This window comes from Erythrolamprus reginae, chromosome 10 (assembly GCF_031021105.1).
Source record: "Erythrolamprus reginae isolate rEryReg1 chromosome 10, rEryReg1.hap1, whole genome shotgun sequence".
In the NCBI taxonomy this organism is placed as follows: domain Eukaryota; kingdom Metazoa; phylum Chordata; class Lepidosauria; order Squamata; family Dipsadidae; genus Erythrolamprus; species Erythrolamprus reginae.
Window position 1 is genome coordinate 6,889,879 of NC_091959.1, and position 25,562 is coordinate 6,915,440.

The 25,562-nt window shown below is 43.9% G+C and overlaps 1 protein-coding gene across 1 annotated transcript in view; it reads right to left on the bottom strand.

Moving 5' to 3' along the window:
* OAZ2 (ornithine decarboxylase antizyme 2) overlaps positions 1-17,122 on the bottom strand; it is a 28,626-nt gene extending 11,504 nt beyond the window's left edge. Inside the window, 1 exon segment of the mRNA XM_070762773.1 lies at positions 16,985-17,122. Within this exon segment, the coding sequence (XP_070618874.1) occupies positions 16,985-17,122 (138 nt within the window).
* Between the last annotated feature and the right edge of the window lie 8,440 nt (positions 17,123-25,562).

The following is a 25,562-nucleotide window of genomic DNA, read 5'->3' on the forward strand; positions in this document are numbered from 1 at the left end:
TAATAATGAAGGTTAAAATTAAGAATTACATTTAAAAGGAAACCAAAAGGCCTATTAGCATACACACATGTCCATTCAAACAAGCCCACTATACATTCATTGGCATCTAATGACCCCAAGCTTGGTGGCATAAATGAGTCTCTAAAACTCTTACGGAAGGCGGGGAGGGTGGGGGCAGTGTGAATCAACTCTGGAGTTGATTCCAAAGGGCCGGGGCCCCCACAGAGAAGGCTCTTCTCCTAGGTCCCGCCAAGTGACATTATCTAGCTGACGGGACCTGGAGAAGGCCGACTTGGTGGGACCTAACCGGTCGCTGGGATTGATGCGGCAACAACCACAAAATCATGTATTTTTAATCCCAAATCCACTCTGCCCATTTAGGGACACAGAGCAGCTGCAAGCTGGGCTGCCTGCGAAGGAGTTTGCGCACACAACCGACTTTGGCCCATCTTCACCATCCACATCGACTGTAATAATTGACTGCACAAACAGCCCCCTTCTGTCAGGCTGGTGTCTGGCAGAGACCGGGAGAGCATAATGCTAGACTATGGGCTTTTTTGTCCACCCCTGCCCAACATAGCCTCCAATACAGCTGGCAGATGTGCTTGTTTTCTCCACTCAACAATGCAACAGTTATTGTTGCTCGGGGTGAAGCTTGAATAATCAAGCATAGCCATGAAAATTAAGATCCCCGCCATCCATTACCAGCAGGAAGCAGTTCATTCTTCCTGGATCAAAGCCTTAAAGCAGGGGAGTCCAACCTTAGCCACTTTTAAGACGTGTGGACTTCAACTCCCAGAATTCCCACTGCCAAATTTTCTTAAAAGTTTCCCAAGGCTGGACATCCTAAACTCAAATGACTAGGACAGTAACAGCAAACTTTTTTCCCCCTTGGGTGCCAAAAGAGCATGGGCGCGCACTATCACACATACACGAGTGCCCACACCCATAATTCAATGCTTGGGGAGGGCGAAAACAGCTTCCCCCACCCCTGGAGGCCCTCTGGAAGCTGGAAATGACCCGTTTCCCAACTTCTGGTGGGCCCAGTAAGCTTGCCTTTTGCCCTCCCCAGGTTCCAAAGCCTTCCCTGGAGCCAGGGGTGGGTAAAAACGCCCTCCCCCATCCCCCTGGAGGCTCTCTGGAAGCCAAAAACGCCCTCACAGAGCCTCTGTGTGAGCCAAAAATCAGCTGGCCGGCACAAACACGCACCTTGGAGCTGAGCTAGGGCAATGGCTCGCGTGCCAACAGATATGGCTCTGTGTGCCACCTATGGCACCCGTGCCATAGGTTTGCCATCACTGCACTAGGATAAATCCCCCTTGGGATGCATCCGTTCTGTAACCATGCTAGCAGTTTACTAGTGAATTCCACTGGTTATCTACGAATGTCACACAATTTGTCCTGATACCAGCTAGGTCCAGGAAGGCTTTAAACAGCCTGACAATATAATTAACGGCAAACAAGTCACAATTCAAAGTGTTGGTTATGACCTATAAAGCCCTTCATGGCACCAGACCAGAATATCTCCGGGACCGCCTTCTGCCGCACGAATCCCAGCGACCAGTTAGGTCCCACAGAGTTGGCCTTCTCCGGGTCCCGTCAACTAAACAATGTCGGTTGGCAGCCCCCAGGGGAAGAGCCTTCTCTGTGGCGGCCCTGACCCTTTGGAACCAACTCCCCCCAGATATCAGAGTTGCCCCCACCCTCCTAGCCTTTCGTAAGCTCCTTAAAACCCATCCCTGTCGTCAGGCATGGGGGAATTGACATTTTCCCTCCCCCTAGGCTTATAAAATTTATGCATGGTATGCTAGTATGTATGATTGGTTTCTAAATTGGGGTTTTTTAAATTAACTTAAATATTAGATTTGTTTACATTGTATTATTGCTGTGAGCCGCCTTGAGTCTGTGGAGAGGGGCGGCATGCAAATAATAAATAATAAAATAAGTGTGCAAGAGTTTTTCCATTGTGATATAATCACCACTGATGAATACATGAGCTAATTTTCAAGGGGGTGTGTGAAAGATAATTAAGCTCTTCCATTCCATAGTAATACCCATAATATGCTATTACAGCGGTTCTCAACCTGGGGACCCCTTTGGGGGCCAAATGACCGTTTCACAGGGGTCACCTAAGTCTATGAGAAAAGACAAATTTCCCATGTTGTTAGGAACTAAACTTCTACTCTGGCTTCTATTCTTGGAGCATATTCACAGTGGGGGTGTCCCTCTGACCTTCCTGCCAATCAGCTTAAAGCTCTGTTGGGAGAATTGGTGCTAGACTTATGGTTGGGAGTCACCACAACCTGAGGAACTGTATTAAGGGGCACGGCATTAGAAAGGTTGAGAACTATTAGGATAGAGCAGAGGTCCTCAAACGTGGCAACTTTAAGACTTGTGGACCTCAATTCCCAGAATTCTCCAGCCAGCTATTCTGAAATTATCAACATGCCTAAACCAACTGAACGTATCATACTGCCTGGCCTATATATTTTCCTGTTTTGAAGGGAGAACAAAGGTGCAGTCTTTTGAAAAAAATAATAATTCAAGTGTATGAATTATAAACATTTCCTGGCGGACACATGCCCAGCGTGGGAAACAGACTGATAAATACAAAGGATTGTATATAACTCACTAAACGGAGTGGATGTTAAACTCCCAAGGCCAAACTTCCTCTACAGTTTCCACTCCTTAAGCTTGGGATTTTCAAGCAGAGGAAAACCCAAGAAAGACAACAACAAGCATTTTGCAGATAGGCATAAAAGAAATCTGGGTTATCGACCAGACGCTCCAAAGAAAAAGGAGCTAGGTAACAAAGAAAAAACATTTTACAGTTGCTATGCCAAACCTGATGGGATTTTCCCCCCAGCCAAAGTATTAGTAGAAACAGATCTAAAATTACTTAGATTTGATACTTTCAAGAGGGTGAAATTTGGCAAGTTCGGTCTGGCAAATTTTGAGTAGTTCAGACTGGCAAATACCGTCTCTGGCAGTATTGGGCTGGGAATGGAGATTTTGCAATATCCTTTTCTCAGGAGTAGTGAGGAAATGGGGACTTGGCAGTATCCTTCCCCTGCCACAGAACCGGTAGGGGGAAAAAATTGAATTTCACCCCTGGGGTGGGATATAAACGGTATAATCCCAGCGACCAGTTAGGTCCCACAGAGTGGGTCTTCTCCGGGTCCCGTCAACTAAACAATGTCGCTTGGCGGGACCCAGGGGAAGAGCCTTCTCTGTGGCGGCCCCGACCCTCTGTAACCAACTCCCCCCAGAGATTAGAATTGCCCCCACCCTCCTTGCCTTTCGTAAGCTACTTAAAACCCACCTCTGCCGCCAGGCATGGGGGAACTGAGATACTCTTTCCCCCTAGGCCTTTACAATTTTATGCATGGTATGTCTGTATGTATGTTTGGTTTTTATATTAATGGGTTTTTAATCGTTTTTATTATTGGATTATTATTGTACGCTGTCATTATTGCTGTTAGCTGCCCCGAGTCTCCGGAGTGGGGCGGCATACAAATCCAATAGATACATAGATAGATAGATAGATAGATAGATAGATAGATAGATAGATAGATAGATAGATAGATAGATAGATAGGATTAGATTGATAGATAGATAGATAGATAGATAGATAGATAGATAGATAGATAGATAGATAGATAGATAGAAAGAAACATAGAAGTCTGATGGCAGAAAAAGACCTCATGATCCATCTAGTCTGCCCTTATACTATTTTCTGTATTTTATCTTAGGATGGATATATGTTTATCCCAGGCATGTTTAAATTCAGTGACTGTGGATTTATCTACCACGTCTGCTGGAAGTTTGTTCCAAGGATCTACTACTCTTTCAGTAAAATAATATTTTCTCATGTTGCTTTTGATCTTTCCCCCAACTAACTTCAGATTGTGTCCCCTTGTTCTTGTGTTCACTTTCCTATTAAAAACACTTCCCTCCTGGACCATATTTAACCCTTTAATATATTTAAATGTTTCGATCATGTCCCCCCTTTTCCTTCTGTCCTCCAGACTATACAGATTGAGTTCATTAAGTCTTTCCTGATACGTTTTAGATAGATTAGATAGATAGATAGATAGATAGATAGATAGATAGATAGATAGATAGATAGATAGATAGATAAATAGATAGATAGAAAGAAGGATTGTTTCCACCCCTATCACTGACCTGATTGCTAGGCCTCTGGAGAGATGGAATTACTTCATCGTTTACATAACACCAAAGGTCTTAAGCAGATTAGAAAACTCTCCCTGACAAGATGGGAAGGCAGCACCCAGATTTAATAATTATAACCGCAACCTCCTATTCCTGGCCTGGGTTACATTTCAGATAAATTTAGGATCCGACCAAAGAGGGCTTTGGACTTTCATTTTTAAAGTTCACCAATTACTCATGGCCTCGTTTATGCTTAAATATGTTTTGCTTTAAAATGAAGAAATCCTTCCTTGCAGTTAACTGTAAATAAACAGCCTTCCTGTTTTTGCAAACCCATTTCAATCGTACAGTGCTTGCCAATTAAAGTGAAAGTTTAACTTTGAGACATTTAGAGTTAAGATAAAACTTTCACCACCAGCCCTTTCCTAAAGATAACTAACATTTTGTTTTGAAAGGGAACTGCTTTTCTCTGAAAAAGCTGTTGCTTGGAGGCCCTTGAGCCAGTCTGGTTCTTAAATTCAATTCTCAGCTCCCTCCATAAGCTGTTAAAATAGCATTTGTCTCTTCAAATTCTCCAACTGCTGCAGACAGAATTCTGCCTTCGTTCAGTAATATTAGGAAAGAAATTGTGCTTTACCCAATTCCCTCCGCTCCCAAAAACTTGCCTTCAGATAAACACTTCTACACAACGCAAGGAAATATGCAACACCTTCCAAAAATAATTACTGGCTTCTGTCCAATGCAAAACTACTATATAATAAAACACCCCACAAAAGTACGAATTATGATGTTGGAAGGAGGCTAATCATCATAACTTGAAGCTGCTTGTGCTTCCTGGAATCTAAAACTATTTTGCAAAAACCTCCTTCTTTTGACTGCAAAGGTTGCAGGAGAGCACAGGGAATAAAACAGGCCCCGTAGGTGTACAGTATTTGGTCTTTTTCTCCATCCAGGTGGCAACTCCTATCCTTCTGTCAATCCACTTCCGGGAACTAAAGCAATTGCGGGATGTGTAACCTTGGATTATAGTTATGGCTGCTTTTATCGTAGGAAAATTCAGGCAAAAGACCAGTTCTTCCAGAAAATATAGCCAACTTCGAAACACTAGCCCATCTTTTATTTTCCTAGCCTAAAAGACAGAGCATGCTTTTTTGAAAAATAATAATAATAAATAAAATGGAATACCAGCTATTATTATCTATGCCAGGATCCCCAAACCGTGCAACTTTTAAGACTTGTGGATTTCAACTCCCAGAATTCTGGGAGTTGAAGTCCACAAGTGTTAAAGTTGCCAAATCAGGGATTATTCTCACATAGTAATGTTTTATTTATTTTTCTCCTGATGAACTCAGGGCGGTGTGCAACAATAAAGCAATGTACAAAATTTAAAACCCCAATATGAAAAAAAAATATTCATCCATCTATCATTCTTAGGTACTGGCCAGAGCAGAGTCTTATTGCTCAACAGCTCCAGGCCTGCCAGCAATATCATCTCAGCCTCGGTCAAATGAGGACCCAGGTAGTTGAGGGCAATATGCTGACTCTGTAATCCTCTGAAGAGAGGAGGGCTGTAAAGCGGTAGGTAAGTGGCCATTGCTATCTATCCCAGCCCTAGGGAAACCTGGTTTCCATCAAGGCCAAGCAGGCACCTGTCGAGACTTGAGGCTTTAAAAAGGAAAAAAAAATTGACAAGAACTCAACTCCTACATCCCAGGTTGAGTCACAACAGACAAACTAATTCTGTGGTTCTCAACTTTACCAATATTGTGACCCCTTAATACAGTTCCTTGTGTTGTGGTAACCCCCAACCATAGCGCCAATTCTCCCAACAGAGCTTGAAGCTAATTGGCGGGACGGTCAGAGGGACACTCCCACTGTAAACGTCTGATTGTTCGGATTGTAATAATATGTTCCAAGGTGCCAGAATAGAAGCTTTAGTTCCTAACTCCATGGGGAATTTGTCTTTTCCTCCATGGTCTTACTCGACCCCTGCGAAACGGTGGTTCGACCTCCAAAGGGGTCTCGACTCCCAGGTTGCGAACCACTGCTCTAATTGTTTTAAGATAATTTTTTTAAAAACCAAGGACTTCTCCCAATACAGAGAACACGTTTTGGACCTCAGCCAAAGATAGCCGGAACCACATCTTCTTTTCTTAGTCCACCTGTCCTATTTCCAGGTATTGTCCAGTTAATTAGTCCCTGACCTCTCCTGCAAAGCCAACCCTGCCCTTCTGTCTGGATCTTCACAAAGCGGAGGTTGAGGGGTGTCCCAGGATGGGCAGAACCGTCCGCCCTTCGTCCGCCCCCTTCATTCCAGGTGAGTTTCTTTGTTAGCCAAAGCAGGATTTCCCACCCACCCACTCACCCACCCCCTCCCTTCCAGGGGAACACCTGAGGCTCCTCTGGAACTCAAACATCTTTCACAGGCCAAACTGTATTGATTGGATGTGCGTGTTAGGTTGGTTGGATTAAGCCGTAAATTTGTATCATGGGATTTTATGGTTTATAATTTTAGTGTGTTTAATTTTTAATATTGACCTCTTCCTATTATAATGTATTATTTTTATATTGTTGCAAGCTGCCCTGAGTCCTAGAGGATTGGGTAGCAGAGAAGATAGATAGATAGATAGATAGATAGATAGATAGATAGATAGATAGATAGATAGATAAGATAGATATGGATGATGAGAGGAAGAGTAGATAGATAGATAGATAGATAGATAGATAGACAGATATACAGATAGATAGCTAGAAAGACAGACAGATAGGTGATGAGAGAGAGAGAGCAAATAGGTAAGATATATAGAGAGATAGACATAGATGAGAGAGTAGATAGATAGATGATGAGAGAAAGAGAGTAGATAGATAAGATATATAAATAGAGATAGACATAGATGAGAGAGAGAAGATAGATACATATAGATGATGAGAGAGAGTAGTTAGATAGATATATAGATACTGTATATAGATAGATAGAAAGACAGAGAGACATGATGAGAGAGAGAGAGTAAAGAGATAAGATATACAGTATATATATATAGAGCTAGACATAGATGAGAGAGACAGTAGATAGATAGATGATAGATAGATAAAGACAGACAGACAGACAGACTAGAAACCCACATTTCCCCCCTGCACGCCCTCCCTCCATCCGCTGCTCCCAGTCGGGGCCAAAGGAAGGGGAGGAAAAAGGCCCTTTTTTTCCTAGGCTCCACGGAGGGGGAGGGGACCCCCTGCCCCCCCTCCCCGAGGGCGGTGTGGACGTGCGGAGGAGCAGCCATCGCCGCCCCGCCCCCTCCGGCCTGCTGCTGCCGCCGCCGCTGTTGTTTTTGTTTCCTCTCCTTCTGCCCCCCCCCCCCAATCCTTTCATTCTCCCCCTCCTCCATTGCAAAGAGACCCTCCCCCTCAATGGGTGTGTGTGTAAGTCCGAGGGAGGGGCCAGGAGCCGCCTTCTCTCTCGCCCCCCCCGTTGCCCCCTCAATCTTTTCATTCCCCCCCCTTCATTGCAAAGAGGCCCTTCTCCTTGTGAGGGGGGGGAGAAGACCGAGGGAGGGGCAAGGAGCGGCCTTCTCTCTTTCCCCCCTTCTCATTCTCTCCCCCCCCCCTTATGGCAAAGAGGCCCTCCCCCTTCTGTGAGGGGGGAAACCCGAGGGAGGGGCAAGGAGCGGCCTTCTCTCCACCCCTTTTGCCCCCCCTTTTATTTGGAGCCCCCCCCCCCCGTTCTTTGGCTTGGCCTCTCCCGAGCCAGGCCTGCCAGGGATGCTGATAAAGCCCACACACAAAAAAAGGGGGGGGGCGGCGGGAGGAGATAGGCCTGGGCCTTGCCCCCCCCCCCAATAGTCCCCTCACGCCTCACCCCTCAGTACCTGTCCTGGCTGTTTATCATCCTCGGGGCTGGGGGGGGGAGGCGCTCGCTCTCAGCCCTCACAGCAGCTCCTCCGTGGGCGAGCGAGGGCCGAGCTCCGACCGACTTGGCGCTGCTGCTGCTGGCGAAGCGAAGCGAGAGCGAGAACCGATGCCGCCGCCCGCCCCGTTGCTTATCTGCATAGCCACGCCCCCTCCCTCCGCGCGCCAGGCTGCCTGGGAAACAGGCCGCTCCGAAACAAAGACGCCGGGGGGAGGGGGAGGAGACTCCGCCTCCCCCCCCCGGGCATGTTGCGCAGGCGCCGCCAGGGACGCCGAGAGGGAGGAGGCGCGTGGGTTGTTGTGAGGAAAGTGTTGGTGATTTTTTTTCTGTGGGTGTGGATGGGTGTTTTTTTTTATAGGTGTGCTTATACATATATGTGGGTGTCAGTGATTTATAGACACACACACAGATAGGGGTGTGTGTGTTTATATTTATTTATTTATTTACATTTCTTTATTTTGTCCAATACACAATACATATAGAAGAGAATAGACATTTTTTATTTATTTATTTATTTATTTATTCTTTGTCCAATATACAATACATATGGAAGAGAATAGGCATTAAGTAATATATATAAAGATAGAAGGAAAAGGGGGATATATATGATATAAGAGATAAGGAGAGAATATATATGATATATGTATATATATACTGTATATGCATATAGATAGATAGGTAGGTAGGTAGGTAGGTAGGTATATACATGAGGTATATAGAAAAATATAAAAATAGAGAAGATGTATGAAAGGAAGAAAAAATATATATGAGATAAAGGAAATATGTGTGTGTGTGTGTGTATAAATATCTATGAAATCTTCGTAATTATTCTGTTTTCGGTTGGTACCCCTTCTTTCCAGTATTGAGCTATTGTTATTCGATTATTATTCTATTTATGATGACGGTGACGACGATGATGATTGTTGTTATTATTATTATTATTATTTCAACAATAAAACACAGCAATCGAAATTACTATGCTGGATTTTATATTTCATCACCAGTCGTTCCCAAACACCGGACTGCATGATGTAGCGGCGAGTCATGTTTGCCGATCCCAGTAAAGCAGCCTTTTGCAATTGACAGATGGAGATTTTGTCAATTCCGATGGTTTTCAAATGTCCACTGAGATCCTTTGGCACTGCGCCCAGCGCGACAAGGACCACTGGGACCAGTTTGACTGGCTTATGCCAGAGTCGTGGCAGCTTCTCCTCAATTCTGCTGTCTCCTGGGATTGCGATGTCGATGATGATGTTGGTGATTATTATCATTATCATTATTAAACTCAAGATTGCAAGCAACCTAATAATCCTGCCATTTTTTTCTCCTGGAAAAACTACCCAGTGAGATAGAAGTTGGGTTGAGAGAGATAGGATACAGCCAGTCAATATCAACTTTATTTGATTAGTCAATCGATCATATCAAAGCGAGCAAAAGGACCACATCGGTCGTCATAAAACTGTGACTGGTTAAAATACAATAAAATTGGCTAAAATAGAGGGAATTTGAATAAATAATAAGTTAAAATGCAGTATAATATGCTAAAATTGAGTAGTAAAACATGAGAATATAACTCGTGCAAAGGATTATATTAAACAAGTCTAAGATACTGATATAAAATATTCTTAAGTGAGTTCATCTCCTTTGCATGCCACCCCAATATGTTCTATAAAACGTATTCTCGTCTGAACAGCCCTGACTATAAACTTAGCGGTTCTAGAAACTACATATATATTTGTACCCTGAAGAAAATAGGATAATTGTTTATTACAGTCCCAGTGTATGATCTTGTCAAGTAGGGGCTGTAAATACTGAGGTCTTACTGAGGAGTATAGTTTACAATTGAGTAGCACATGTGCAATGTCTTCTATTTCTGGTGCACCGCAAATGCATGTTCTCTCAAAATATGGTACTTTTGGAATCGTCCATATTTGACGATAGAATATAATTGCTCAAATCTTGCTCTAGTGAGGATCCAGCCCAATGTCACCCAGCTGGCTTTCATACCTAAGGTGGAACTAGAACTCACAACCTCCCGGTGACTGATCCAAAGTCACCCAGCTGGACTTCATGTCTAAGGTAAGAGGAATTCCCCATCTCGCAGTTTCTATTCCAGCCCCCTCATCATTACACCCAATCAGCCCTACTTCATCTTAGTACTCTGCGTGGCTGCATTCACATAGAAACATAGAAGACTGACGGCAGAAAAAGACCTCATGGTCCATCTAGTCTGCCCTTATACTATTTCCTGTATTTTATCTTACAATGGATATATGTTTATCCCAGGCATGTTTAAATTCAGTTACTGTGGGTTTACCAACCACGTCTGCTGGAAGTTTGTTCCAAGGATCTACTACTCTTTCAGTAAAATAATATTTTCTCACGTTGCTTTTGATCTTTCCCCCAACTAACTTCAGATTGTGTCCCCTTGTTCTTGTGTTCACTTTCCTACTAAAAACACTTCTGAACCTTATTTAACCCTTTAACATATTTTAATGTTTCAATCATGTCCCCCCTTTTCCTTCTGTCCTTCAGACTCTACAGATTGAGTTCATTAAGTCTTTCCTGATACGTTTTATGCTTAAGACCTTCCACCATTCTTGTAGCCCGTCTTTGGACCTGTTCAATTTTGTTAATATCTTTTAGTAGGTGAGGTCTCCAGAACTCAACACACCAGCGCTCTATATAAGGGGATCACAATCTCCCTCTTTCTGCTTGTTATACCTCTAGCTATGCAGCCAAGCATCCTACTTGCTTTTCCTACCGCCCAACCACACTGCTCACCCATTTTGAGACTGTCAGAAATCACTCCCCCTAAATCCTTCTCTTCTGAAGTTCTTGCTAACACAGGACTGCCAATACAATACTCAGATTGAGGATTCCTTTTCCCCAAGTGCATTATTTTACATTTGGAAACATTAAACTGCAGTTTCCATTGCTTTGACCATTTAACTAGTAAAGCTAAGTCATTTACCGTATTACAGACCCCTCCAGGAATATCAACCCTATTGCACACTTTAGAGTCGTCGGCAAATAGGCAAACCTTCCCTACCAAACCTTCCCCTATGTCACTCACAAACATATTAAAAAGAATAGGACCCAGAACAGACCTTTGTGGCACACCTGACACCATGACTTATTCAACTCTGGTTCATATGTGAGCTCAGCCCATGTTACAAACACCACGAATTTGTCTGGTGGCGTTTCTTTGCTACGACTTTTCCTCAATCACCATTCGCTTTGGGGGGGAGGGATTCGTTTTGAAGCCCAAGTTCAAACGAAGCCAGTGGCTGTTATCCCTCTTCCCCATTTCTGATTCCACATCCGATATTTGAGGAAAAGTTCTATTTATACACCCCAGGAAAAACAAACTTGGCCTTTCCCACGGAGGCCGCTCGGCCCGTTCATTGTTGCTAGAGGAAGCTGGAATGTGCTTTATATTATTTTTAGGATTCGCATGGGAAAAGGATGAGGAGGGAGAATATTGCTTCACTTCCAGGGCTACATGGAATATTATCAGGCCAGAAATTCTATTTAGAATAGAATAAAATAACAGAGTTGGTTAAAGGAGGACTCAAATTCTTGAGCGCTATAAACTGATTAGAGAAGGCTGTAAAATACTGTGAAACAGTATAATGTTTAACCATTCTGTGATATGAATTAGGAGGAGCAATGTTTAAAATTTTTTGAATTGTTATGTTGTTTCTTTGTTATAAGCTGCTCAGAGTCCTTCGGGAGTTGAGTGGCCTATAAATTAAATAAGTAAGTAATAAATAAATAAAATATAAGTCAAAGTGCTATTGCTCCTTCCTTCCTTCCCCCTCCCTCCCTCCACTCTCTTCTTCTTCCCTTCCTTTCTTCCTCACTTCCTTCCTTCTTTCTTATCCCCCCTCTTTTTCTCCTTCCTTCCTTCCTTCCTTCCTTCCTTCCTTTCTTCCTTCCTTCTCCCTCCCTCCCTCCCTCCTTCCGCTTCCTGGTGGCTCAGTGGTTAGTATTGCAAACTTCCAGCAGACATGGTTGGTAAATCCACAGGAACTGAATTTAAACATGCCTGGGATAAACATAGATCCATCCTAAGATAAAATACAGGAAATAGTATAAGGGCAGACGAGATGGACCATGAGGTCTTTTTCTGCTGTCAGTCTTCTATGTTTCTAAGTAAGTAAGTCTCGACTGCTCTTGCTATAAGAGCAAAGCTGCCTTGAGGATGTTGTTACAGCATAACTGCCCCCAGCCTCTTGCCCTTAACCAAATCTCCAATGGACGCCTGGCCTGGCTCCAAGAACAGCAGAGGCAGGAAGGACAGGAGGCCGTGGGAACCCGTCTTCGGCGACAGCTCCCTGCCAGGGCCCGAGCCAGCTGCTTCCCCTCCCCGGCTGCGTTGGACACGGAAGTCAGGGACAATGTGCCAGTCGCCAGCCAAATGCCGGCAGCCCAAACAGGCACAAATAATATGCGTGCACGGTTCCCAAGGCCTCACCGCAGAAACCCCAGGCTGCCTTTGCCCCCATCCTCCTCTCCGGCTGCTGCTCTTTGGGCTTGATGGGGCAGCCCCAGTGGAAGTTGGTTTTCATTCAGATTTGGGAGTTGGGGTCTTCGGGAGATACGCCTGTCTTTGATTTTAAAAAGCACATTTATTTATTTTATTTATGTATTTGGTTGGATTTCTATGCCGCCCTTATAGTTTCATAAAAACCCTGGAGTCTAGGTGAGTTGAATAAACTATGGTTCATCATAGCCCGTGTTGGCAAAGCAATGGTGTTCCCCTATGTCAGCTCGAGTGCACATGCGTGCATTGACCAGCTGATTTTCGGCCTTGGGAAAGGCTGTTTTAACCATCTTTTATCTGAAGCGAAAAACGGTCCAACGGGCAAATTTTTTCCAATTTTTCTGAACTTCCTGTTTGCCCATTGGGCTGTTTCTCACACTCCAGAGGCTTCAGGGAAGCCTGAGAGTGAAAACACGGCCCAAACGGGTGGGCAACATACATGAGGATGTACGCATGCGCAGTGTGGCATGCATGGGGAGTATTTTACGCCGGCACTCCCCTTTTTGGCATGTAAGAAGAAAAAGCTTCACCATCACTGCCCTAGTCCGGTGATGGCGAACCTATGGCACAGGGGCCACAGGTGGCACACGGAGCCATATCTGCTGGCACTCATGCCGTTGCCCTAGCTCAGCTCCAACGTGCATGTGTATGCTGGCCAGCTGATTTTTGGTTCACACAGAGGCTCCGGGAGGGCGTTTTTGGCTTCTGGAGAGCCTCCAGGGGGGATGGGGAGGGCGTTTTTACCCTCCCCTGGCTCCAGGGAAGCCTTTGGAGCCTGGGGAGGGAGAAACACGAGCCTACCGGGCCCAACAGAAGTTGGAAAACAGGCTGTTTCTGGCCTCCAGAGGATTTCTGGGGGGCAGGGGAAGCTACACTTCAACACTCCGTGGCCTGCACCGGCTGCCGATCAGTTTCCGGTCACAATTCAAAGTGTTGGTTATGACCTTTAAAGCCCTACATGGCATTGGACCAGAGTACCTCCAGAACCGCCTGCTACTGCACGAATCCCAGCGACCAATAAGGTCCCACAGAGTTGGCCTTCTCTGAGTCCTGTCGACTAAACAATATCGTTTGGCGGGCCCCAGGGGAAGAGCCTTCTCTGTGGTGGCCCCGTTCCTCTGGAATCAACTCCCCCCGGATATTAGAACTGCCCCCACCCTCCTTGTCTTTTGTAAATTATTCAAGACCCACCTGTATCGCCAGGCATGGGGGAACTGAGACACCTCCCCCAGGCTTTTATATTTTATGTTTGGTATGTATGTGTTGTTTGGTTTTAAATGATGGGGTTTTATATGTTTTTTTTCCCCTTTTAATATTAGCTTTGTTCCAGTATAACTTTGTTTTTATTATTGTATCGAATCTTCAAAGAGGGGCGGCATACAAATCTAATAAATTATTATTATTATTATTATTATTATTATTATTATTATTATTATTATTTTCACACACACCAGGCATTGAATTATGAGTGTGGTCACTCGCACATGTGCGATAGTGTGCGCACACACTCTTTTGGCACCCGAAGCAAGAAAGCTACACCATCACTGCCCTAGTCTGTGTGTGACTGCCTCGTCAAACGTGGTGGATTTAAATCCAAGCACTTTGTCGCCCTATAAGATAACCTGATACTAATCTCAAGTCATAGGCCTTTGTGCAATGCATGTTTAAAAAAAAAACAAGCAAAGCCAATCTCTTCAATCAGATTGTCATTTGGCAGGCCCTGCTTTCTGCCAAATTAAAACTCACGTCCAAATGAATCTACACTGGTATTGTAGTCAACTTTGAGGGAAGCTAACCCATAGCCTCAGCCTATGCTTAAGCCAGCCAGAGGTGAAGTCTGCTGTGCAAACACAACCGCTAAGCCTGGAGTGTGGAAAATACAGCCCACGCACTGCACTAGATGGGGCCTCCCAACATCCCCTTTGCAAGCCCAGAGCCTCCGAAAGGGGGGACAGAGAAGAAGAACATCTGGCAAACATTCAGAGCCCACTTTGGGAACCTCGGACAGTCCTTCAGAGCTAATAGGAGTGGTGCATCTATTATTATTATTATTATTAATAATAATGATAATAATAATAACAACAACAACAAAACAGCAAAACAACAACAACACAACAATAACAATAACAACAACAATAACAACAACAACAACAATAATAATAATAATAATAATAATAATAATAATAATAATAGGAAAAGGTGCAAAAAAGGGCAACCAGTATTGTTGTGGTTAGCTCTGGCTCAGCTCCTGCCCCAAGGACTGTGGATGTGGGGGAAACATCCACATGCTGCAGGCCTGTTTTGCCCCGCTCCCCCTGGTGGAATCTGCTGATGAAGGCTCCTCTGACCAAGAAGACATGAGTGACAGGGAGGAGGAGAGTGTGGCAGACAGCTCAGAAGGAGATCAATTATCTAGCTCCTCCTTGGCTTCAGAACAAGAGTTAATGACCCCATGTACCAAAAATTATAACATTTGAGCATAACTCCTTGAAAGCAAATCAAATCCATTCTAGAGAATTTTTTTTTCTTAAAAAACTTGGAACAATAACAAATTCAATATCTGTGCAACAAAGTAAAACCACGGGGCTGCCTGGCAAGATTATAACACGGAGAAGATGAAACAAAACAGAAAAGGGGGCTGAATTTTAGAGATGCTTTGGACTACAGTTCCCATTATCCAGCCTTGGAGAGGGAGGCTGATGGGGATTGCTTCTCTTGCAACAGACTGGCTAATGGGAACTGTAGTCCAAATCATAGTGTACATATAACCATTATTTTATTTTTATAATTATTTAATTTTCAGTTTTTTTTTTAAAAAGATCGCTGCCTGCCTGATCGATGGGCTTTGTAGTCCAAAGGGAAAACATACCCAGAGCCCAGAAGGGGAAAAAAGAAAAAAAACACCTAATTTTTTCTACGTATCTGACTGTACCCTTAAGAGCCCATCACTGGTTTATAGGTAGCCTAATGTGATCAGAGCCAATATTGGCAATCGATAAGGCTCAGTGGAATCCACAGGACTGTACAGGGTCTCCTCTCCGTTTGCGCCGAGCCCCGTTGCAAGGAGCCGCTAAACCCGGCGTCCTCTCCCACTCGCCTCCCTCGGGGGGGGGGGGAGAGCCAAAACAAAAAGCTTGCCGGAGCCCCCAAGAGGGACCCCCCCCTTTAAAAAAACCCCAGACGGACGGGAACTTTCCCCGCGAACGTCCACCGCCCCGCAACCCCGGTGTGGAGCGGCGGCGCGATTGATCAAGCCAGCTTTCTTTCTTTCTTTAGAGTCCAGGGGTCTCCAAACTTGAGAACTTTAAGACTTGTGGACTTCTGGGAGTTGAAGTCCACAAGTCTTAAAGTTCCCAAGTTTGAAGACCTCTGGTTTAGACGTGTTTGGATTTCAGAGCAGAGGTGGGTGGGAGAGAGAAAGAGAGGTTAGGAGACCTGGACCCTCCCCACCAGCGCCATCCACTCCCCGGGGACCCTCCCACCCCTCCTTGGGCTTAATAATCATAATTATAATATTTGCATTGCATTGGCATCTTTCAAGTCTGGAAAGACCGTGGGACCTTGCTCTGGATTCCCCCAGAATTATAATATTTATTTCTTTGATGGATAGGCGCCTTGGGCGCCGTTTCAACACCTCTGGAGAGCGCAACGTGCTGGCATCTCTTTGCGAGGCTCCCTTGAACACCAATATGGGAAGGAAGGAAGTTTGCAAGTAGTAAATTAAGGAAAGAAGAAACGAAAGAAGGAAGGAAGGACTTTTGCAATATGGGAGAAAAGAAGGAAGGAAGGAAGGAAGGAGGAGGAAAGTTTGCACTTAGTAAATTAAGGAGAGAAGAAACGAAAAAAGGAAGGAAGGGCTTTTGCAATATTGGAAGGAAGGAAGGAAGTTTGCACTTAGTAAATTAAGGAGAGAAGAAACGAAAGAAGGAAGAAATGACTTTTGCAATATGGGAAGGAAGGAAGGAGGGAAGGAAGGAGGAAAGTTTGCAATTAGTAAATTAAGGAGAGAAGAAACGAAAGAAGGAAGAAAGGACTTTTGCAATATGGGAAGGAAGGAAAGAAGGAAGGAGGGAAGTTTGCAATTAGTAAATTGAGAGAAGAAACGAAAAAAGAAAGGAATTTTGCAATATGGGAAGGAAGGAAAGAAGGAAGGGAGGGAGGGAAGTTTGCAATTAGTAAATTAAGGAGAGAAGAGGCAAACCCATTAGTAGGAAGAAAGGAATTTTACAATACTGTATAGGAAGGAAGGAAGGAAGGAAGTTTGCAATTAGTAAATTAAGGAAAGAAGAAACGGAAGGAGGAAGGACTTTTGCAATAAACACACTCAAAGCGCAGAAGCCTCCAATCATCCTCACCTGGCCCCGAGGAGCCACCGTCTCCTTGGCAACCCCTCCAGGTGCCGAGCCCTGCTGGGGGTCCTGCATGGGAACCGAGAGCAACCGCCAGGCGCCTTTCCCGGGGGTCTTTCTCCCCGCCCCTCTCGCCCCGTTCATTGGCTGCTGTTGAAAACCCGTCCCTCGGATTGGTCGGGATGCCCCTTCTCGCCCCGAGGGGCGGGGGCATTTAAAACCTGGCGGGTTTTCTCAGCTGTGTGGGAAATTAGCGAGCTGGGTGCCTGAAAAAGCAGAATCCGCGGGAAGGAAGGAAGGAAGTTTGCAATTAGTAAATTAAGGAAAAAAGAAATGGAAGAAGGAAAGACTTTTGCAATACACACTCAAGGAAGGACTTTTGCAATAAACACACTCAAAGCGCAGAAGCCTCCAATTCCCTTCACCTGGTCCCGATGAGCCACCGTCTCCTTGGCAACCCCTCCAGGTGCCGAGCCCTGCTGGGGGGTCCCGCGCGGGAACCGAGAGCAACGGCGCGTGCGTGCGAGCGCGAGCGCCCACAAGCGCCTTTCCCCGGGGGTCTTTCTCCCCGCCCCTCTCGCCCGTTTATTGGCTGCTCTTGGAAACCCGTCCCACGGATTGGTCGGGATGCCTCTCCTCGCCCCGAGGGGAGGGGGCATTTAAAAAGCCGGCGGGTTTCCTCAGCTGTGAGGAAAATTAGTGAGCTGGGTGCCCAAAGAAGCAGACTCTGCGGCTGGCGTGTCTCTCGTTCCTCGAAAGGGACGATGCTGCGGGGCGCCGGAGAGCCCCAAAAACAGTCTCCCCGGCGCCTCCGCAGCCCAAGTCCTCGAGCTCGAGGCCAGGCAGGGCCTTTTGAGCTTTTGAGGTAATTCTACTTCAGCCCTTTTCTATCTTGCGTGAGTTCTTTAGCCGCTTAAATAGCCTAGTATTAGATAGCCCCTGTAGTAATTTTAACCCCGGGTGCGTATTCTAAGGAGTAAAATGCCAGGGACATGGGGTAATATCTCGGAGGTGGGTTATTTTAAAAGGACTCAGGTTCCACAGCTCACTCAAGTTACTAATGGGTTTGCCTCAGGGGATAACGGGAACCACTGAAGTAATCCTAGTCAAGACTCTAGTCCTCAAAAATTTTGCAAGAACCTGAGGTAATGTCAGCTGCATCTCTTTAAAAAGGACCAAATCCACCACAGGTGTGAAAAAATAGCCTTAAAAGTAAAATTGCTTTAAGAGCTGACTTTGTTCTCTGGAATAAAGTCAATTCTTGAGGTCTGAGATAATTTTAAAATGGAAATGGAAGGTTTTAGAGTCAGGTTTTGGTGAAACCTGAGGTAATTATAGCCCTTCCCTTTAAAAAGAACCAAACCACCACAGGTGTGAAAAAAATTAGCTTTAAAGGTAGAATTGCCTTAGCAGCTGACTTTGTTCTCTGGAATAAAGTCAATTCTTGAGGTCTCAGGTAATTTTAGCCCAAACTGGAAAGTTTTACAGTCAAATTTTTGTGGAGCCTGAACTAATCTCAGCCATTTTCCTTTAAAAAAGACCAAAACACCACAGGTGTGAATAAATTAAGTTCCAAGTAAGGTCTGGGGTAATTATAGCCCTGCCCTTTGCAGATTAAAAGTACTGCAAGTAGGTAGAGGAGAAAATGTAGTATTATTTCAGGTCCAGGAGCTGACTTTCACTATATAAAGCTGAGAAAATTTCAGCTAGTTAAAAGCAGGGAAATTACCACAGGTGAACAAGCATTAAAATTAGCTTCAAGGCAAAATACAGTAGCTTCAGTATTTGGAGTTGCCCTTCATTTCTTGAAAAAAAGTGATTTGTTTGGACCTGAGGAAATTTTAGTCAAAGCTCAAGTTCTTAAAAGAAGCAAAATATATAAGAAAACTAGTTGCCTCAAGGAAATACAGGCAAAAGTTAAGTAAAATTAGTTCAGGTCCAGGAGTTTGACCTTATTTTCCTGAAATAAAGCCAGCTCTTAAGGTAATTCTGAGATTATGTCAGCCAAGCCTCATATTTTTAGTAAAATACAGTACTGTATATGGAATTCTAGGTAATCTCAGCCATGTCCTATTAAAAAGACCAAACCACCACAGGCAGAAAATCAGAAACAGAGAAATATAGATTGATGGCAGAAAAGACCTCATGGTCCATCTACTCTGCCCTTATACCATTTCCTGTATTTTAAAATTAAAATGAACAGTTTTAAAGGTAAAGATAAAATTACCACAGGAGGTGACCTTGCTCTCAGAAATAAAGTGACCTGGGGTGATTTTAGTCAAGGCTCAAATCCTTAAAGAAGCAAAATATGCAGAAAGCATCTACTTCAAATAACTGAAGTCAAAAGTTAACTAATATTACTTCAGGTCCAGGAGTTGATCTTATTTTCTAGGAATTAAGTTACTTCTTGAGGTTTAGCCAATTTATTAGAATAAAATTTCCCAGTAAAGCCTGAGGTAATTATAGCCATGCCCTTGCAGACTAAAAGCACATAAAATTACATGATTAGTCTTTTAGTTTCCGAACATCTTTTGGTTATTTGGTGATATTGATTTTTTTCCCCCCAAAGGCATGAATCCAATAGATGAAGAAGAAGACATCAACAGTAAGACAGATGGTTTCATTTACTCTTCAGTGTACTGAAAGCGAGGAAATGTCTTGAACTGTATTGAAGGCAGGTACTGTTAGCGACATGTTGCTGCAAAAATGTTTAGACCTTGCTAAATTTTACTTGTTTTGGCAAAGTTGTTTATTAAAAAAACCCAACATTAAAATGTATCAATGGCAGCGAGCCGGAAGGCTAAATTGCACTCACCACTACGGCTCGTAAGTTCTTGTGGGACCGGCGCGATTTTGCTGTTGAACCTGTGTTGGTAGAAAAATTGCGCCTGTGTTTCAGCATGGTTTTACCTGTGGCTCCGTGCGTGATTTTTTAGCTGGTTATACCTGTGGCTCCTACCTCCACAGGTGCAGCAGCAAAATCGCACTGGTCCTGCAAGAACTATTGAGCTGTGAGCACAATTTAGCGTTCTGTCTCGTAGCCCACCACTGATCAATGGTAAAAAGAGCAGTCATAAGTTTATAACTTAGATAAAAAGTATCAAAAAAAATTCTGACTCACCATAATTTTGGTTATTGGCTGTGGTTCTTAGAACCAGATCACATTCCACATTCCACATACACCCTGGTGATGGGGGTGATGCCCCTACTTATAGAGGTCTTTCAGTCCGTGAGCTTTCGGACACTCACCCTGAATGAGATCAAGCTGCCGCCTGTCTCATTGAGTTTCTGAGTGGACACTGTGGGAGACTCGCACTGGAAGTCTTCTCTGGGGTTGCCCTTTCAGTCCCTGAGTAAGCAGTGAGGGCGAATCACACTGGAAGAGACAACAGCGCTCAGCTAAAAGCCTCCTCCAATGCCTGAGGACCCCCTCAGTGACACCCAGACCGGAAGGGAATCCTTTGGGATCACCTCCCTCCCAGTACCAGCCAGACTTCTTAAAGCCCAAAGTGATGCAATTGGATAGGAGGTGTATTGACAGAGGATAATATTTGTGGCTCACCATTGAAATGAGGCGTCCTTGGTGGTGTCTGAGCTCAGTGGCTTCCTTGTAGAGGTTTAGTTAGGAAACTAGGGAACATCATCAGTGCTGGAAGGGAGTGCATTTATGGCTTTAGTGGCTTCTTTCAGTGTTGGTCTTGGACAGGCGTAGTTGGCTCTTCTATGACATGTGGACTTCAACTCCCAAAATTCCTGAGCTAGCATGATTGTCTCAGGAAGTCTGGGAGTTGAAGTCCACAAATCATAGAAGATTTGTAGTCTTGGAGATTCTTTGTTGTTAGCTTCTTTGGCAGTAGCTTGATGGGACTATTCGGTATTTCTTGATTGTGGGTCTGGTGTGAATGATAGTAATAAAACCTCATTGGCCATTTTTAATGATAATGTGGCCAGTAGTTTTCTAGCCTTGCAGACTAAAGGATGGAACCAGTGCTGACAAATTTTCCTTGGAAGAGGCAACGCTTGCTCGGCACAGAAGAACAAGAAAGAAATTGAAAGAAGAAACCAGAAAGCAAGAAAATGTCTCCAGCCCAAGACTGTTGGCCTTCAGCTGTTGTGTCATCATCTATGCTGTGAGGTAAGTTTGGCTGAGACTTACAGTCCCCCAAGATTTTAAGATATGGGTGGGGTTCATCTTCCACTACTTTATGTTAAGTAGGGGTAACCCTGCACATGACATAAAAGAATGCACTACTGTGTATTGTGAATCTTAGGAGGAAAACTCCATTGGCAACTGAAGTAACATTGATTTTTTCCCCTTAATCTCAAAGGCTTCTCCCACACCAACTTAGAAGACAGACTATTCACTTGCCAGCCAGCCCGCAGTAAAAATAGAAAATTAGCCCTGGCAATGGTTCTTAGAACCAGTATAAAACTCTAAATGACCCTTTTTAATGCTAGGTTTGGCTAGTAATTGATAATAGATTTTGTACCTTTTTTTGCATGGCATAATTTAGCCCTGGCAATGGTTCTTAGAACCAGAAAGTAACCCTCAGTGGCCATTTTTAATGTGAGGTGTGGCCATTGATCAATTTTAGATTTTATAGATTTCTGCCTGGCATAATTTAGCCCTGGCAATGGTTCTTAGAACCAGAAGGAAACCCTCAGTGGCCATTTTTAATGTGAGGTGTGGCCATTGATCAATTTTAGATTTTACAGATTTCTGCCTGGCATAATTTAGCCCTGGCAATGGTTCTTAGAACCAGAAGGAAACCCTCAGTGGCCATTTTTAATGTGAGGTATGGACATTGATCAATTTTAGATTTCATAGATTTCTGCCTGGCATAATTTAGCCCTGGCAATGGTTCTTAGAACCAGAAACTAACCCTCAGTGGCCATTTTTAATGTGAGGTGTGGCCATTGATCAATTTTAGATTTCATAGATTTCTGCCTGGCATAATTTAGCCCTGGCAATGGTTCTTAGAACCAGAAAGTAACCCTCAGTGGCCATTTTTAATGTGAGGTATGGACATTGATCAATTTTAGATTTCATAGATTTCTGCCTGGCATAATTTAGCCCTGGCAATGGTTCTTAGAACTAGAAAGTAACCCTCAGTGGCCATTTTTAATGTGAGGTGTGGCCATTGATCAATTTTAGATTTTATAGATTTCTGCCTGGCATAATTTAGCCCTGGCAATGGTTCTTAGAACTAGAAAGTAACCCTCAGTGGCCATTTTTAACGTGAGGTGTGGCCATTGATCAATTTTAGATTTTATAGATTTCTGCCTGGCATAATTTAGCCCTGGCAATGGTTCTTAGAACCAGAAACTAACCCTCAGTGGCCATTTTTAATGTGAGGTGTGGCCATTGATCAATTTTAGATTTCATAGATTTCTGCCTGGCATAATTTAGCCCTGGCAATGGTTCTTAGAACCAGAAAGCAAACCTCAACAGCCTTTTACTAATGCTAGATCTGGCTGTTGATTTATAAAAGATCTTATAGTTTTATAGCTTTGGAGAATAAGGGATGGAGCAAGTGCTGGCAAATTTTCCTTGCAAGAGACAACACTGGTTGGGCACATCAGAAGAAGAAAGAAGTCTGAAAGAAGAAACCAGAAAGCAAGAAAATGTCTCCCGACCAAGACTGTTGGCCTTCAGCTGTTACATCATCATCTATGCTGTGTGGTAAGTTTGGCTGAGTCTTACAGTCCCCCAAGATTTTAGGATATGGGTGGGGTTCATCTTCCACTACTTTATGCTAATAAGGGAAACCCTGCATATGAAATAAAAGAATGCACCACTGTGTATTGTGAATCTTAGGAGTAAAACTCCAGTAGCAACTGGAGTAACGTTGATTTTTTGTATTTATTTCAAAGGCTTGTACCACACCAACTTAGAAGACAGACTATTCACTTCCCAGCCGGCGGGGTTGATAGGAAAAATAGAAATTTAGCCCTGGCAATGGTTCTTAGAACCAGAAAGAAACCCTCAGTGGCCATTTTTAATGTGAGGTGTGGCCATTCATAAAGTTAGATTTTATAGATTTCTGCCTGGCATAATTTAGCCTTGGCAAAGGTTCTTAGAACCAGAAAGAAACCCTCAGTGGCCATTTTTAATGTGAGGTGTGGCCATTGATCAATTTGAGATTTTATAGATTTCTGCCTGGCATAATTTAGCCTTGGCAAAGGTTCTTAGAACCAGAAAGAAACCCTCAGTGGCCATTTTTAATGTGAGGTGTGGCCATTGATCAAGTTAGATTTTATAGATTTCTGCCTGGCATAATTTAGCCTTGGCAAAGGTTCTTAGAACCAGAAAGAAACCCTCAGTGGCCATTTTTAATGTGAGCTGTGGCCATTGATCAATTTAGATTTCATAGATTTCTGCCTGGCATAATTTAGCCCTGGCAATGGTTCTTAGAACCAGAAAGAAACCCTCAGTGGCCATTTTTAATGTGAGGTGTGGCCATTGATCAATTTTATATTTTATAGATTTCTGCCTGGCATAATTTAGCCCTGGCAATGGTTCTTAGAACCAGAAAGCAAACCTCAACAGCCTTTTTTAATGATAGATCTGGCTGTTGATTTATGAAAGATCTTATAGTTTTCTAGCTTTGGAGAATAAGGGATAGAACAAGTGCTGACAACACTTGCTGGGCACGAAGTGAAAGAAGAAAGCAAGAAAATGTCTCCAGCCAAAGACTGTTGGCCTTCTGCTGTTACATCATCATCTATGCTGTGAGTTAAGTTTGTTTAGGATATGGGTGGGGTTCATCCTCTACTACTTTATGCTAAGCATTTTTAGTAAAATAGATGCAATTCTAGGTAATCTCATCCATGCCCTGCTAAAAAGACAAAACCACCAAAGGCAGATCAAAATTAAAAACAGTTTTAAAGGTAAAGATAAAATTACCGCAGGAGGTGACCTTGCTCTCAGAAATAAAGTGACCAGGGGTAATTTTAGTCAAGGTTCAAATCCTTAAAGAAGTAAAATATGCACAAAGTTTCAAAAGTTAACTAATATTACTTCAGGTCAGGAGATGATCTTATTTTCTAGGAATTAAGTCAATTCCTGAGGTTTAGCCAATTTATTAGAATAAAATTTTGGTGGAATTTGAGGCAATCTCAACCATCTCCTTGTAAAAAGACCAAACCACCCTGGTGAATGAGAATTAAAATTTGCTTCCCAGTAAAGCCTGAGGTAATTATAGCCATACCCTTGCAGGCTAAAACCACATAAAATTACAGGGTTAGTATTCTAGTTTCTGAACATCTTTTGGTTATTTAGTGATACTGATTTTTTTCCCCAAAGGCATGAATCCAATAGACGAAGAAGAAGACATCAACAGTAAGACAGATGGTTTTATTCAGTGTATTGAAAATGAGGAAGCCTGGCAGGTACTCTTTGCGACATCTTGTGGAAAAATTTTTGGATCTTGCTAAAATTTACTTGCTTTGGCAAAGTTGTACAGTGACACCTCATCTTACAAACGCCTCGTCATACAAACTTTTCGAGATACAAACTTGGGGTTTAAGATTTTTGTGCCTCTTCTTACAAACTATTTTCACCTTACAAACCCACTGCCGCCACTGGGATGCCCCACCTCCGGACTTCCGTTGCCAGCGAAGCACCCGTTTTTGCGCTGCTGGGATTCCCCTGAGGCTCCCCTCCATGGGAAACCCCACCTCCGGACTTCCGTATTTTTGTGATGCTGCAGGGGAATCCCAGCAGTGCAAAAATGGGCACTTCGCTGACAACAGAAGTCCAGAGGTGGGGTTTCCCAGCGAGGGGAGCCTCAGTGAAATAGCAGCATTGCAAAAACACAGAGGTCCGGAGGTGGGGTTTTGAGGACTTCAGTGTTTTTGTGATGCTGCAATTTCACTGATGCTCCCTTCACTGGGAAACCCCACCTCCGGATTTCAGTTGCCAGCGAAGCACTTGTTTTTGCGATGCTGGGATTCTCCTGCAGTATCGCAAAGACACAGAAGTCTGGAGGTGGGGTTTCCCATGGAGAGGAGCCCCAGGGGAATCCCAGCAGTGCAAAAACGGGCACTTTGGCTGGCAAAAGGTGAATTTTGGGCTTGCACGCATTAATCGCTTTTCCATTGATTCCTATGGGAAACATTGTTTCATCTTACAAACTTTTCACCTTAAGAACCTCGTCCCGGAACCAATTAAGTTTGTAATATAAGGTATCACTGTATATTAAAAAAACCCAACATTAAAATGTATCACTGGCAGCGAGCCGGAAGGCTAAATTGCACTCATCACTGCGGCTCGTAGGTTCTTGTGGGACCACCGCGATTTTGCTGTTGAACCTGGGGAGGTAGAAAAATTGCGCCTGTGTTTCAGCATGGTTTTACCTGTGGCTCCGTGCGTGATTTTTTAGCTGGTTATACCTGTGGCTCCTACCTCCACAGGTGCAGCAGCAAAATCGCACAGGTCCCGCAAGAACTTACGAGCTGTGGCGGTGAGCGCAATTTAGCGTTCTGTCTCTGGGGATGCCCTTTCAGTCCCTGAGTAAGTAGTGAGGGCGAATCACACTGGAAGAGACAACATCGCTCAGCTAAAAGCCTCCTCCAATGCCTG